At 50.3% G+C, this 16,322-nt stretch overlaps 1 protein-coding gene across 1 annotated transcript in view; it reads right to left on the bottom strand.

Moving 5' to 3' along the window:
* Window positions 1–3,562: 3,562 nt before the first annotated feature.
* The window catches only part of ALPK2 (alpha kinase 2), a 73,398-nt gene continuing 60,638 nt past the window's right edge, over window positions 3,563–16,322 (bottom strand). The window contains exons 8-12 of the mRNA XM_037509676.2: window positions 14,244–14,518; window positions 12,746–12,834; window positions 10,055–10,272; window positions 7,130–7,178; window positions 3,563–4,403 (exon numbers count right to left, since the gene is read on the bottom strand). Coding sequence (XP_037365573.1) covers window positions 4,181–4,403; window positions 7,130–7,178; window positions 10,055–10,272; window positions 12,746–12,834; window positions 14,244–14,518 — 854 coding nt within the window. The 3' untranslated portion in view covers window positions 3,563–4,180. The remainder of the gene's footprint in view (window positions 4,404–7,129; window positions 7,179–10,054; window positions 10,273–12,745; window positions 12,835–14,243; window positions 14,519–16,322) is intronic.

The following is a 16,322-nucleotide window of genomic DNA, read 5'->3' as shown; positions in this document are numbered from 1 at the left end:
TGCTCTTGTTTCATCTGAAGGGCTTAAGGGTTTGGGCTCCTGTTCCTAACTGGCTGGGCCAACTTTGACCTTGTTTAGGTGACAAAATGGCGGCCGAATAGGCTGCTTAGGAGTAGCAGACCCACAGAAACTGATGGAGTAGCCCTTCTTGACCCCATCTGATCAAGAACATGTGGATTTTTAAAAGGGCCCCAGATGGTCTCTGTCTGTAGGGGACCATGTGGGCGCTTATAAAAAATAGTACTGAAGAATTCTCCGTCTGAGCGACACAATTAAGCCCCGTCCACACATGCTCACCTCGCTGTCAAGTGGACGTCGTGCTCACGGGACATGCAGTGAAATTGGCACCCGTCCTGCCCTGCAGCTTTTACAAACGTATTCTAGACCAAGCAGACTGATTCTAGACCAACTCTCAAAGCGTTTCAGGGCCATTCGAGCAAAGACTTGCAAAATATGCCCTGTGGTGAGCAGAAGAGGTTTTGTGTTTCATTTGATTTTTTTTTTTTTAACTCACTAACCCACGTGTCATCTGCAGATCCAAATGGGAGAGACATGTGAGTCTGTTCACTCACACACACGTGGTCCGCGGAGCAGAACACACTCAGAGGAAGCAGCCAGCACCAGGCTGGCACGCTCTCCCCACCCTTCGGCCCCTGCATGCGGCCCAACATGCGCCCTGCACCTGCAAAACAGCGCGGATATTTGGAAAAGAGAGTTACGTACGTATAACTAGAAAGAATTGTTGCTGTTGCTCCCTTTCTTTTGACTAGAATCTATTGAAACCCTTTGCTATTATGAGCTTATCAGAAGCCTGGCTGGGAAGGCGCTGGGGCAATGAGGCAGGCCAGCGCCTCGCATCCAAACCCGGACCGCTCCAACGGGCCTCCTCTCTCCACCATTCTCGTCAGCGAGGACCTGCTGTGTGGACAAGCCTGTTGTGCCAAAGGGTTATGTTTGGGATTGCCCATCACAGGTCTCCACTGTCCAGCCCTTGAGGGAACAGAGACACTTCACGTCTGTGACCACACACCCCCCACCACCCCTTGCAGGCAGCAAGTCCCACACGCCAGTCCTCGCTGGGTGCCTGGATTGAACCTTTCCTCTAGACCATCCACCAGCACACATTTGTGGAAATAAATGGGAAATTCAATAAGAAGTAGGCGTGATACAAACTGAGCTAAAATAGCAGCAATGGGTGTGGCCATTTCTGAGATCCCAGAACACCACCTTTGGGGTTAGTGAGCCCACTGCACACTCACCCTATTATTTGTGCAAGAAAACAGCTACTTACCTCCCCCGGAGGTCAGGTGTGGGTGGCCTTAGGACATGCAAAGGCCACCCCTGGGAGCCCCAGCCAGGACAGACCCCACCACTAGCGACCTTCCGTCCCTGGTCTATCAGTGGTTATGAGCAGATGAAACATTTGGGGCACTTTGGAAAAAAAAAAAAGCAACTATGAAAAGATTAAGGGACCACTCCAGCCCAAAGACACACCCATGGGTGACTGCAAAACGCAAAATATGGGACAAGAGTCCTGCTCCTTCAACTGTGCAAGTCCAAACTCATAACCAGCTAGAGGGGATGAAGAGGACTTTAACTTTTCCTTTTGTATCTTTCTAAAACTTAAAATAGTTCAACCCTCGGGTAGATAGTAGCACTTTTATCATCACCAAGGAAAGTAGCTGGTCTGGTGAAAGCTACACACACACACACACACACACACACACACACACACACACACACACGTGTCCTGCAAGTTTTGCCATTGTGGAACTTTCTAGAACCTCACAGCCAAATACATCTGTGGAATGTCTATGGGGAATGTAGGCTACAGCCTTGTTGAAAAATGAGCATTTTAGAATCAATAGCCAGATTCAGAAAAGAGGCTGAGATGGTAGATTCCTGAGAAGACAGGAGACTGACTGAAGTGTTTTCTCTTTTAAATCCCTTTTTAAATGGACATCCCCCTGAGTTCTCCCTCTCTCCCTCTCCCGCTCTTCACCTCCCCTCCCCCCAAAGTCCTGTACCCAAGGAGAACAGTGTTTTACAGCAGAGACAGCCAGGAATCTTCCACAGAAGCCCACTGCCCCCGAGAGAGGCTGTGTGGAGCCCCTGGCACTGCCCACAATGGCTGTGATAAGGCCTCACAGGGACGCTTTCCTTAGGCCAAGCCCCTGAGGCACAGTCAGAATCAAGAAGCAGCCGGTGCTTCCTCAGCAGAGCTCTAGGGCTTCTGGTCACTCCCCTCAACACTCCAGGACTCTAACTGTGGTCTAGACAGCCCCTCAAGTGTGCTCCCTGAATGCCATGGAGATCCCTGGGGCCCTGCTAGAAATGCTGACTCTTAGGCCCAGCACCCTCCCCATGATAACCTGCATTTTCCTTGGGGCCAGGCCTCCCAGACACAGCCAGGGGCCAGCCGGCATCCTCCCGAAACAGCCACCCAGCTGCAAGACCTGCCTGCACAGCATTCTGGACACAGTAAGAAGGTCAGTGCCGGCCAGGTGCTGGGGGTGGGGGCAGTGCAGGGAAGGACAGGTGAGAGATGGGAGGATTTCCAGGGCAGTGACACGACTGTGTAGGGTACTGACCTGGCGGATACATGTCATGAGATATCTGTCAAAACTCAGATTATGAACAGCACAAGGAGGGCCTCTAGTGTAAATCGTTGACTTTAAGAAACCATAACGCATCCATGCTGGCTCATTGGCTGTAACACAGGTATCACACTAATGCAGGACAAGAATAGTGGGGCGAGGGGAGCCTATGGGAACGCTCTCTACTTCCACTCAATTTTCTGTAAACCTGAAAGTTGTGCACTTTTAGGTTTTGTGCTCTAAAAACGGTCTGTTAGACAACAAAGCGTTGGGTCAGCATTCTTTTCCAGTCTGAGAAACAGAAGATTCTCCGTGAGCTGTATTAATGCCCGTTCCTCTTGCCCACCATGAACTGCCACTCTGCTCTGCAGCTGGGCATGTCCCACGCTGGTCTGAGGAGACCCACCGGGGTGGGCGGGCGTGGCTGGGATGCCCATGGCAGGTGGGTGTTTCCCCCTCAGGACCTGCATGCACCTCCTTTGCCATCCAGCAGGGGGCAGCCCTGTGTTTAGGGAATCTGGGTTTAAAGGGCAAAGTAGAAATTGATGGAGCCAACGTTGTGATATAAGATGGGGTCAAATAGAAATATTTTGTGCTCCATTAAACTTAATTAAGAAATGATTAGGGCCTCCCCGTTGGCGCAGCAGTTGAGCGCTGGATTGCGAAGCTGCCCACGGCCTCTGCGGCGCAGGTTCCATCCCCGGCTGCTCCCCGGCCACCGGAGGAGGGTCCCACATGGCGCGCAGACCTCTCCTGCCGCCCGCTGCTCCCCTCAGCAGTGCACTTCCGTCCTTCTGCCTGCTCTGCTCCCCGCTCTGGCTCTGGTGAATTCTCTCACCCTCCCGCGCTTCTGACTGTACCCAGTGCATGTATAAACAAAAACAAACAAACAAACAAATAAATAAATAAAACATGCCTCTATTAAAAAAAAATGACTAAATGTACTAATCCTGGGGGGACTGAAATATGCCACATATTCTAAAAAACAAGTGTCTGGTAACATATGCATCTTCCACTTTTTGTTTAAATATGAATTTAATTAACCAGAACACTACAAGTGGATGTGTGAAGAGTGACAGGAAGTGGCCTCGCTTTTTGGAAGTCACCTCTAGGGACAACAGCATATTCGACATGATTGCAACGACTTGACCCCAGGAAGGAATTCCCGTTTTCTGGTCATGTAGCAGCTGGAGGTGTCTAGAAATCCAAGGTTAGCAACAGGGAGGGGGGGATTTGACTGGGGACAGACCAGCTCAGCACCAAGTCCTGACAACACAACCACGTGCAAATACACAAACATACACAACGTGAGGTCGGTGAAAATGCCAAAGGCGTACACAAACATGAACTGTCCTTGAGAATGACCGCTGGCTCTGTCTCTTTAAGTCTGGCCGCCAATACTGCTCCAAAATCATTCCAGTGGAGACGGCAGGTGACGGGCTTTGAAGCAGCGTGGAGGACACATAGTCAGGAATAAGGATCGTCACAGCATTCTGCAGACTCTCCCAGGCGTTCTCAGGGCGTTTTCAGGATTCTACCCACACAGTATGTGCCGCTGGTTCATTCACGCTCATTCAGAGGGGTTAGGTTTTCTTTTCTGCAGGGGTCCCAGAAGAAGAAGGCACCTTCTTCACTGTTGTGGAGCTTGGCTGGATTTTGCTTTTCCCCACGCTGGGCTTCTTCAGCTTCTGGCTGGTATTCTGCAGCGATTTCAGCCCCAGCATTTTACAATACTTGTTACACTGGTGTAATGCTTTAAACTGATCGATGAAGGTCATGGAACAGTTGCCTTTAAATCCTTTGTACCTGAGTTTGGGTGGAAGGAGACATCGTTTAAAAAAAAACAAAACAAAACAAAAGGACACTTGCAAATAAAAATTTGAAGGGGAAAATGAATGGTGCATGGAATATAGTTATTCCTAAGTGAAGCAAGAATGGCCAAGTAGTTGGCATGTGCCCTGGTGGAAAAACAACACCTGTGGAGATTAGTGGGCTGCTCTGAGCTTTGGGGGCAGAGCCCTTTTCTGGACAGGCTGGCCTGCAGTCACACTGCCCTCTGTCCTTTGTGGCTTGTCGTGGCAATCCTGTGCTGTTCCAGGGCTTGCTGACTGGGGAGAAATCTGCTTCAGGCACTTTCTTTGTTTTCCTTCAGTCCAGCAACATGAAATGGGCTGGGGAGGTTGGGGGGTTGGGGGTTGGCTGGGAGCAGAGACTATTAAGGGCAAAAGTATTGGCTCTGGTGCCCTCTAGTGGCTACATCATGATCTCACCATCCCCCCAGAAACTGCTGGGGGACAGGAGAAGGGGGCAGCAAGGGGGTGCAGGACCTGCTGTCCCAGGAGCAAACCAGCTCCCTGCACATGCTGTGTGCCCTGGTTTGGGTTTGGACAACCCAGTTCCAGTATTAGCCATTCCCCTGCCCTCCCTCAGAGAAGTCTACATGGCTGAGTCATTTCAAATGTGTACCTTGGGTCTGCCTGGAGATACTAGATGTCGCACAATCCTGCCTGCTGTACTTCATACCTCAAAATTTTTATACTCAATATCGCCTACAGGAGGATATCGAGGTGTAGGTGGTGTGTTTCCAGACATATTCACACCAGGCTGCCGGGGAAAAGATGCCAGATTTCTATCTTAAGGGTCGGTCATATTACCAAGTGAAATTGCATTAAAACGAAGAAGTCCTGAGAGAGCCCTTTTTTAAAAAAATTAGACAGTAACTACCCTCAAAATAGGCTCACACTCTCTGACTTCATTAAACGGAAAAAAAAAAAAAAAACACGGCCGGTTACTTAATGGGGGTGTCCCCAGACCAACACTTGGTCCAGACCGAGACACAGGAAATAGTTTCTGTAAATGACACAAGAGCTCCTCTTCCCGCCCAAGAGCCTGACCTCCGCTGGCCAAAGAAGGGTGGGCCTGCCGTTTGGGAAATAGTTTCTTTCTGTTTTAAGCAGAATATTAGCATTATTGTTCGTTATTCGTTATTCATCTAAGACAGATTTGCCTCCTTGTGATTTCTCCCTCGCAGGCCCCCCATCTTATGTGCTTTCTGATGTGTTTAAAGACAGCGGGTCGAGGCAGCCTCGGGAGCACGGCTTCTTATGCCCGCACCTCTGCCCCAGGTCCCAGGGCTCCACGGCCATCCCGGATGAACTAGGGCGCAGGGTGCCTGCCAAGAACAGAGAACACCCTTGGGCAATGCTGAGCCAGCACCTTCTCCCTCTGGAAGCTCTGCTTGGGTGGGGCTGCTCCTACCTGGACTTTTCTCTGCCTGCCTGCCAGCTGCCTTCCCAGCCCGTGCCAAGTCTCTCCCCACCGCGTGCGCTCCATCTTGCGGTGTTGGCTTCCAAGGGACAGTATCTTCCATCTAGTCTTGCCTCAAACCTTGGGCAGCTGCCCTTTTCTTCCAGACCCTCACTTCTGGCAGCCCCTGCACTTGTGAAGGGGCAGCCCCTCGCCCTGTACCTCCCACCCCCAACTTGATAAGTCAGAAGGCTGGATGTGGCTTTTTTTCACCCCAGAACAGAGAGGGGCTCCCAGGGGTTCCCAACCACTCCCTCCCCTCTGACTGGAGAAGGCCCCCCCTTTGATCAGTTTTTCAAACTGAGCTTCTGAGAAATGTTTCTTTTTGAGGTGGTGCGGTGGGGGTCGGGGAATGTGTCTTAAAATGCAAAGCTTAAAGAAAACTCACAAGCAATAGACATATGATCTAATCACCCTTCCAGAACTCTCAGTGCTGCAGAATTCCCTTCTCGCCCATCTCTGCCCCTGGCCCCTGCAGGGAGGGACAGTAACACTTTATAGACAGTTTCCCGCATTGGGCTCAGCCATCAGCTCTCCTAATGGGCCTTGGGCAGCTGTCCCAGGCCAGAGAGCACACATTAAAGCTGACAACAAAACCAAGGAATTGGATTTCTTCTTAAATTAGGAGGGAAAATATGCAGCCTGGTTTCCTGGAAGCTGTTAAGATGCTTTTAAAGGATGTCTTGATTGTTTTGTCTTAAGCTTGCTTTGGTTTTTGAAACTTCTTGAGCAGTTTTCTGCTTTGTTTTGGCAGAAAGTGATTTTAAATAATGCTCTGAAATTTGCCTACTCTGCGGTCAGGATGAGACATGAAGAGGAAAAACCCCAATTTTTATCAAACACATACAGAGAGTTTCAGGGACCAGCTATAGAGGAACTGGGGGAACCTTAAGACAACCCAAAAAAGTCCCCATTCTGTAGATCAGAACTTAAAGTCGGTGCCCATATGGCTGGTAAGACAAGAACCCTGCACAGGAACCCAGTCTGGGAACCCTGCTTCTCGGTGGCCCATGTGATGGAAGGGATGCCCGTCCATCCAGGTTTGCCCAGGACAGTGCCACCCACACCTGCTGTCCCAGCAGCCATCTGATTAATCATCATCCTGGACCATCAATGATGGAGCCCAGTTAGGAAGGGATTCCCCTGAACCCGGGGAGAGCTTCCAGAATGAAGATTTCCTTTACAGATTTGTGTTCTTTGTAGCACTTGGTTTTTTCCCTACTTACCCTTTAGCCAGTGTTGCTATGCCCACATCAGTTAACTTCATTCCTACACCTGCAGGAAGAGAGCAAAGGCAGAGATTGCGTTACAAGGGCGCCTGGGGAAAGATGGGCAAGCTCTTCTGCAAGGCCACTCTGTGGGGGCTGGCAGCCTGCACTCCTGCACCCAGTGCAGCGGAAAGGAGAGGGATGGCAGGCCTCTGACTAGCGGGTTCAGAAGGAGCAAGTGGTGGAGCCTCCAGGTAAAGCCCCGCCCTTGCAGCTCAGGACAGGATGCAGAGGTCTAGTCCTGCTGCAAGTGGAAGCCCGCAGACAATGGAGGTGCAGAGGGTGTGGGCTGGGGTGGCCGAGGTCCCCAGTGAGAAAGCTCCAGATGGCCAGACTCCAGATACCTGACTTCCCATTTCCATCAAGATAGTTTTCTAATCTCAGATGGAAACTTTTCTAGGGCAGCTGCAGAGCCAGGAAAACACTCCTGAGTTGCCTGTAGGCTTTTAAGCACCAGCCTGGAGATGCTGGCATTTGTCAACCTGTGGTGTAGCCTTTGATGCTTAGCCTAACCTCTATCCATTAGCCCCCACCCCCACCCCGGGGCAGGGGAGGGGCTACCAAAACCAAAACAATACAACAGAGACCTGAGCCTCCTAAAGTGATTCCGTAAAGAGCCACAGGTCTCGTGAAATCCCAGCACACAGGAGTCTGTTTCTTCCTCCCCGGTAGGAGCAGAGAGGCAAGTCACTAAGGAACCTGGGGTGCAAGGAGCATGGAAAAGCTCCCATCTCTCAGGGCACAAGGGCAAGATCGCATCACCATCCACAGCAGAGATGAGCCGTCCTCTCCCCTGCTGCCCCCGTCCCACTCCAGGTCTCAACCCGTCCTGGGTCTGGGGGAGTGTGAGCCTCTCCGAGGCCCAGACTGTGCAGGGCGTCTGGCCTTTCCACATCTTCTTGCCAGAGCAGAAACCAATTCTGTCCCTGTCTCCCTAGGGTGTGTCTGTGGCACTTGCTCCCACTCAGAAGACCCCCCACCCTAGTCTCACCCAAGCAACCTAGTGACCGCCCTGTCTGGCCAGGCATGGGGTCCCTGTCACCATGTAGCCTTAGACCTTAGCCTAACCTCGATCCATTAACCCCCGGGGTGTGGGAGGGGCTACCAAAACCCAAACAATAGAACAGAGACCTGAGCTGGCCTGTCTGACCTGCGCCCCCAGGTCTGGGCCACACCTCCTCCCCTCTTGCCCCACCTAGCCAGGCTATGATGGCAGGACTCCCCCTGCTGCAGGTGCCTGGCTTGCAGGCAACACAGAAGCCCACCTGGGCTGTGGACAAAGGAACCAGCACCCCCCAACAACAATCCTGAGGGTCAGGTCCAATGGCAACCTCGTTCCATCCCCGCTGCTGACCAGGGGACTGTTTTCTGAGGCTCGGGCAAGGAACACTAAGGAGTCAATGCTCTGATCCAGCAGCAGCAGCCTGGAGCATGACAAGACTACAGGCGGCGTTGCTACATGGGCCAGAAGCAGCGAGGGAGCCCCGCTTGTCTGCACGGCACCTGGGAGCCATATTAGACACGGCACGTTGGGGGAGCTGGGGGCCATTATAAAGCCTTTTCCACAGTTGGTAACTCATGTCATTCCTTCAAAGCTGCTAACAACTAGAACGTATGTGGAAATGCTTCATGTCGCTTTTATTACAGGGACTGTGCTTGGGGGGGAAAAAGACACCGGACTGCAAAAGCCCTCTTTGGGCATCTTGTATAAATCGTATAAAAATCACGTCTCTAAAGGGCACACAAGCCCGGTTTTTAAAAATCATTTGGCTAAAGGTCTTCGAACTTGGAGAACTGCTTTTTCTGACTTCTTACAACTACAGTGACCTCTTACCATTTAGAAAAATAGAATTTTAAAAGGAAACTTCTTTTTGGTTTAATAATTTGCCAGCAACTCAATCAAGGTTATTAGGGGTATGGAGAGGTGAAAAATCTCAACTCCAGGGCACGGCGTGTGAGCCGGGGGGTACAGGCACCACAGGTGTCTCTGATGGAAGGGCACAGGCAGCCTTAGGAGTTCATGCTGCAGAATTTGAGTTGGTGGGTGTTTGGGGTGACAGCTTCTTAGGCTCCCAAGTGTCTCACCAAATCAGAGGCCTTCAAACCTGCACGCAGGAGACTTGTGAGTCTGTTGAGGACTCTTCGTCCTCACTGCAGCACTCGGGAAAATGTAGAGGTGATTTCAACAGTGGGTGTGACGTCAATAAGATTTCTCCCAGCAGGAAGGTCGTCAGCACCGTCAGGACAACTAGAAGTTCCCCTGGACTCTCCAGACTGCCCCTTTTGCCTCCGCCCCTTGCCAGTTTAAGTCTGCATTCTTTCACGACAACAGACCATAACCACAAGTTCTGTGAGTCCTTCCAGCAAGTTAATGAAACAGAGGGTGGTCTTCGAGCCCCCCTGAAGGCAACTTATACTCAGGGCTGACTATGTGGGAAACCTAATTAGGATAACCCCACTTCAGACGGTGACTGTGTTCTGGAAATGTGTGCATATATTGAAAACATGTAAATGCACAGGGAGCTTGGAATCTCAAACAACTGAGAGACTCTTTCGCTCATTAAGAATGAATGATTACATCTTGATTGTCTTTGGGCACATCTGGATTTTCACATATACAGCTGATGTGTGCCTGTGAGGATGTAACAAGAAAGCCAGCCTGGTCATCTGCTGTAATGGGGAGGCATTATGGGCTCCCTTTATTAAAATACACTTTAGTGCCCCATCAGGCCGGTCATTTCAAGCTCCTTGGTCACACCTTGTTTCTGATGAGACATTAGCAACACCTTCTGCTGATAGAGGTGCTTAAAGGCACCCAGCAGCCCCCTCCCACCCGGATGCATCCCCGGCCTGGCACTCCCCGGGCCAGGCCGCCCTCCTCACCCTGCATGTCCGTGACCAGGAGGCAGCCGCTTGTTTTCTGGTACACCCAGTGCTGGAAGGTACAGCATTTCTGACCAGCCTCTGACTCTCTTCTCAAGAAGTTTATTTCCTTCCCGTCCCTCATGGAATACTTCACAAATTCTCCCATCAGTTCCTCCTCCACGGTTGCGTAAGGGATGTTGTTCTCAGGCCGGTGGATGAGAAAAATGGGAATGATCCTGGTGGAGAGAGAACATGGACACGCGGCATTCTCAGAGGGGAGTAAAGACTCGGGGGCATTTTTTTTTTTTGTGGGACCCTCACTGGCGGCCGGGAAACGAACTGGCGCTGCAGATGCTGCGGGCAGCCTCGCAGCCCAGCACTCAACCGCTGCGCCACCAGGAGAGGCCCACTCGGGGGGCATTTGACCCTCACCTGGAGGGGCTAGTTGCTGCAGAGCAGCATCTGGGCCAGAGCAACATCCTCGGAGACACCAAGCGGCCCCCTCCTAACACCAGTTCCCGGTCATGCTGAGTCACTGGCCCTTCCTTCTAATCACAGGATGAAAGCATTTGGGTCTCATTAAAGAAATTTCAATAGCAACCAGGTGGCAGGTGAGCCAATATGGGGCAGGGCCCCTTCCCAGCACCCCTGAAATCAGTCTGTAGAGCCAAACCCCCTCTGCCCTGCTCTGCCAATTCTGCAGGATTTAGGAATCGCAACTCCCTCCCCAGGACCTGAGGACTGCTGGCCACCAAGCCTGCACAGAACAGAGGGCACACGGGCGCCTGGCTGCTTCATTCTGCAGCCCTCAAAGACCAGAGACAAGGGCTGGGCATTATTTGGGTGGGGAGTTAGGCCCTTAGGCGCATTTATAGACAATGGATGTGCTCAGTGCATGTTCATGAGAGCAGCAGCTGCCAGAGCGGGGAGTGTTTACTCTTCCACACCCCACTGGCTCCATGAAGACCTTCCCAGGTCTGCTCTTCATCTTCTGGAAAGAAGCACGGCTGGGGAGAGGGGAGGGAGTGCTCTGAGGAGCCGGCCTGAGGCAGCTGAATGCCCAGCCCTGCGTCTCCATCTCCGTGCTGCTGGGTGTGGGGGAAGCCAGTGACTGAGTGGAGGCCCAGGCGCCACTCGGCAGCTTCCCTTCCCAGCCTGTGAGCCTGCCTCCGTCCCTGCGTTCACTGCCAGCTCACAGCCAATGACCTAGACAGGTCTCTGGGGGCCATGAGCACTCAAGTCACCCCCATATACCCTCCTCTAAGGCCCTGCTGCTGCTGTCATGTTTCTAACATGGTTTTAACTGCAGAGGCCCTTTTAGAAGACCGTGTGTGTGTGTGTGTGTGTGCGTGTGCGTGTGTGTGTGTGAAGAATTCTCTGATTTTGGCTCAATGAAGCTGACATCTGACAAAGATGTGCTTTTGAAGAGCCTCACCCCTCCATGTCCTACCCTCATTCGCGTATCCCCAAGTCCCGCTGTTGTAAAGAAGGAGAAATCAAAGTCATCTTCAAAACGTCCCAATCTACCTTTGGCGCCTTTACTGGGATTCTGATGAGCCGTATCCCTCCCTGCACAGGCCCTTCCAATCCCCGAGCCCATCTTTACACTCCTAACTTTGCGTTCTTTTCCTTTCAAAGGACCCCAACTGGGCACAAATCTTGGGTGTGCCCTGCGGAGGGCTGTGGTTCCTGCGCTGGGCTGGTGCAGAGCGGCCCTTGGCCTCCTCCAGAAGAGGGTGAAGGGACGGGAGCTGGACAGAGGGGACTGGGGGAGCAAGGGAGAGGCGAGCTCTCGTAACGTGAACCAGGGTCCGTCCAGATTGCTGCCTTGGGTGTTTGACAGAAAGACCGTTGTCATTTTCTCTGCATTATGTTGTTTTTTGGAGTTGCCCAGAAATATGCACTAAATAAGCACGTTAAACATTTCCTGGTAAAAAGCAAGAAGTATTAGATTCTAAATGCCTTAGGAGGAGGGATGTCCCCCCCGCCGCCCATTTTGTGAGTTAACAGGGCCAGTGTGGACGAGCGTGCTCCCACCCAGCTCTGTCTTCACTGACGTGTAAGTCACGGCTCTGTTTGACGTTCCCAGCGTGCAGGGCACAGCCTTTCTCTTTCCCCTTATGCAGGCACGCATGATGGCGACCAGACAAACAGACCACTAAACACCAGCTCCAGACAGCCAGAAATTTTCAGGGGTTAATATATAGTCAATGAATGAATAAAAGGAACCAGCAATTCATCTCTGCAGGATTCCAGGCGGTGGGTACCATGCCCCTAGATTCCTGACCACCCAACCCGTTCTTCTCTGACAGCACCCCATTTTATTCTCTTTACAGGACTAATCATTTTGTGATATTCTTGGTTCTTTCCTTGTATTTGCTTATTCAGACACTATAATAGTCAATGCAGACACCATTTCTTTTCTGTTTAACATGGTATGTGTATTTGCTGAATCCATCTCTCCCTGGAGGCATGCTCACAGACACTTGTCTAAAGAATATTTATCAAGTGTCTTTCTGCAAGCTGCTGGCCATCCAGTGGGGAGCAGGATTAGCAGATGTGTGTGCCCTTGAGGAGAGCACAGACAGAGAGACCAAATGAAATGCATGTCCTACTGGACCTCCCCCCCCTCCCCTTGCCCCCCACCTTTACCCTCCAAGTCCCCAACAAGTCAGAGGTGGAAAGACAAGACGAGACAAACACACTCACTCCGGCACTTCTCCGAAGCCTTCCAGAGGCTGTGCTTCAGCGGCGTAGATCTTGGCATAGTATCTGGCAGTATTTTGAACATAGCATTCCTGTATCACCCAGAGACACAGGAAACCCAGGTGGTCAGCAAAAAGTCTGAGAGTTACCAGGGAAAGCTAGTTACATTTCCTAATCTAAGCCAAGCCAACAGATTCCCAAGCCCCTTTTTTTCCAGGCACAGAAGCAAAATCGTTGCAACCTAGACTTGGCCGTTCACAAGGAGCTCTGAGAAATGAAGGAACTACCTAGGCAAAGGGCAAGTGGTCTCTGGGACCAGGTGATCCTGAACTTTGGAATTTCTAGAACCTACATTGTTGAAGTTAACCTTGAAATAAGGGAACTGGTTTCTCAGCCGATGTTGGGTAAAGTTCCCATGAAACTCTCCCATCTGAAGTTCTTCCTCAAAGGTGTCATTCAAGTGGAGAATAGTGAACACAGGGACCAGGGTTTTGTCTTTAAAAAAAGTGAAATGAATTATGCTCTTCTCTCTGTCGGCCCTCTCTAGGTGGAAGTTTAGATGCTGTCCTCATCTTACATGAGGACATGTAAGATGGAAGGAATGCTCCACAAAGGAAAAGAAAAAAGAAGGGTGGGTTTGGAGAAGAAAGGATTATAATAGACAAAATCCTGTTGTCAGTAAGGGGGTACCTTCCTGAGTCCCCGCGACATCACCACATCTGAGAGAATCAAGGATACATGATAGCACCCCAGCGATTTTCCTAGATCTAATCTATTCATTTTATCGGTACAAATTTTAAAAGGGTACCTGGTTTATGAAAGAAGTAGCCCCAGCTTTGCTGAGAGCTTACCAGGCCTGGTCTCGAGAGTGAAGAGAACTAACCTCCTGCCTCAACGCGATCACATCCCACTGTGGGGACTCAGCTAGAGCCTGGGGCCAACTGCCCTCCAGAGCTTCCCAGCTGACCGTGAACCAAACTCAGGAAGGAGGGCACCAGGACAAAGGCCGATCACGCTGAATATACCCTGTCCCTTCCTCCTCCGTAAAGCAGACAAAAGCAACACACTACAGAAAGGGATCCTGATTTGAGCTGTCCTTGCCGGCCCCTGGAATTCTGGCACCCCTGGAGCTTACAACCCCCCTCCCACCTTCCCTAACATCCTGTATCTAAGTAGATTAAAGCCTCCAGGGAGCTCCCAGGGCTTCCTGGGACAGAAGTGATCCCAGCCCAGGGCAGAACTGGCCGGGTGTCCAGCCACTGGCTGAGGCCCTGCTGACTGACATGAGGCTAAGAAATTGCTCCTGGGAACTGAGCGGTGACTCCCCCCCCCCCCCCCAGCATGCAGCCATAATCCAGTGACTCCTTATAATAACCACACCCGGGAGGGAGAACACCACCTTCCTGGAGACAGCCCCCCAACCATTCTGAGCCTGATTTGCAACTCCAGTCATCCTGCGAGTTCCTCTCCCACCTGGCGACTCTAGGGCAGGTGGGCCCACCTGGGCTGCGAGCTTGTAGTTCCTCTGGACGAGCTCGTCGTTGTTCCTGGTCCCGTAGGCCACGGCGTTGTGCACCTTGAGCACGCAGGCGTGCCCCGGCTGGAAGATGGGCAGGAGGCCCTGCATCACCCGGCTGCGGAAGGCCTTGCGGTGCACCCCCTCCCCGAAGTGCAGCGCCTCTGTGGCAATCTGACCGCGCAGGTGATCCCCGAAGTAGCTGTCGCTGAGGAAGTCTTCTCTGAAGATGAGCTGGCTGAACTCAATCTCCTCACAGCCTGAAACACAGCACAACTTCGGTGGGACACACTCTCCCCCAATCCTGCTCCTTGGCTGACTCGCATGCCCCCCTGCCCGCCTGCGACCATCGCCAGGTTGACCGTGAACCTGGCGCCCAGGTGAGGTGGTGGAGGGAGACTTGAGGAGCTGTGGGGAGGGGTCCCCTGGGAGGCTCAGGGGCTCAGATGACAGGGGAGCAGATTGCAGGGGAGAGGTGGGAGGCCAGGAAAAGAATGTTAGACGTGGTTGGAACATAGAAGCAGAAGCGTGAAAGGTAACTAAAGCCCAGGTGCAAAGGGGTGAAGTGTAGAACAGGAAGGGAAGCCCAGTGATAAACTAATAGATTCATGTTTTTTATCTTTTTCTCATTAGTGCCTCCCGCCTTCATGAAAGATGATTTTTAGCCTTTTTTCCCCAGATTGCCCCCCACGAAGTTGTAACACCATAGAGGCACTGTACAAGTGTCTGTGTATGTGTGTGTTGGTGCTTTATACACCAGTTTTTGCTCTCTTGGGGGTGATAACCACCGCAGTTGAGAATGCCTGTGATAGAGATAAAATGGGTACAAAATGGAATAAGTGAAAAAGAACTTCCCTGGGGAATTTTTTTTTTTAGTAGAATTAGCTTTGATTTGTGTGTAAAAAAACAGTAGGATTGTTTTCTGAGTTTTCTAGCAGCTATTTTTCTGAGTTGATTCTACTACAGACATTTCAGATGATGATGACCGAGTCAGCTTTGCAACTGGCTGTGAGAAAGGAGATGACTTTTAGTGAAATAAGAATATTTCTATTTTTCAAAATGCCCTCTGCTCTCTTCAAAATCAATGAAAAGTGACATCTTTCTGGTTGTTTAAAGAAAGAAAGAAATCACAGGTCATGTGCAAATCTCACTTCACATATCTTCTTAGACGGTTTCTTCTTTAACAAAATAGTTTCAGATCGTGAGTTTGAAGAGCAGCCAATGACTGATGCCAGTTGTTAAATCTAAGGAGACTGAGATGCTTCTAAAGTGTATTGATAACATCTAGGTCTAGTTATTGCCAGAAAGAAAGGACCAGAGGGGTGAGTTTTGGTTTCAAATAGAAAAGGTAGGTGAAGAGCTACCAGGTACAGATGTGAAGGAAGCATCTAGAAAAATGCTGCACAAGTTTCGCAAAGGCTGGCGGAGGGCACCCTAGGCAAGCTGTCCTAGGGAGGGGAGGGGTAAAGCAGAAAGGCAGGGAGGCAAATGAGACAACTTTCTTAGAGAAATTTAAAGAAGAGTGTTATATCATGGTTTCATCCTAAGTTATAAAACCAGGATTTTTTTAATGGGGAGTATATTTTTATGTTAAAATTTATAATAAGACAACAAAATGCAGAGGGAAGTTTTAATAGAGCTCCAATCTCAATTTATTAGAGGATTTGTTTTATTTTTGACAATTTGGCCTTCAGGATCCTTAAAGAATACAGGAAATGTTTCACGTATCTGTACTAGAACCCCATAAATAGGAGCTAAATTTACCACCATCTGTTCTATTTCAAAATCCAAAAATTTCTAAAATTCAATAATTCTTACAAGTAAGAAATTTGCGCACTTTATGCTTTAAAATTCATAAAATGTAATTAACTAAAGATGAAAGTTGTTCCAGGTTATATGTGTAGAAACAGAAAAGGAATTTTTTTTTTGCACAGCACCATATATGATATAATTAACAAAAACTGTCATTTCCAATAGAAAAGTTTGCTTAACACGATGAAACCAAAAGATAAAAAATGAAATCTTAGGACTTTTTCTTGAAAATCTTAGGATGTTTCCTTCTGT

Source organism: Talpa occidentalis, unplaced genomic scaffold (genome assembly GCF_014898055.3).
Source record: "Talpa occidentalis isolate TD23 unplaced genomic scaffold, MPIMG_talOcc4v2.1 talOcc4.13, whole genome shotgun sequence".
NCBI classification, from domain to species: Eukaryota; Metazoa; Chordata; class Mammalia; order Eulipotyphla; family Talpidae; genus Talpa; species Talpa occidentalis.
The sequence above is the reverse complement of the archived record's forward strand: the minus strand, read 5'-3'. Positions and strand labels throughout refer to the sequence as shown.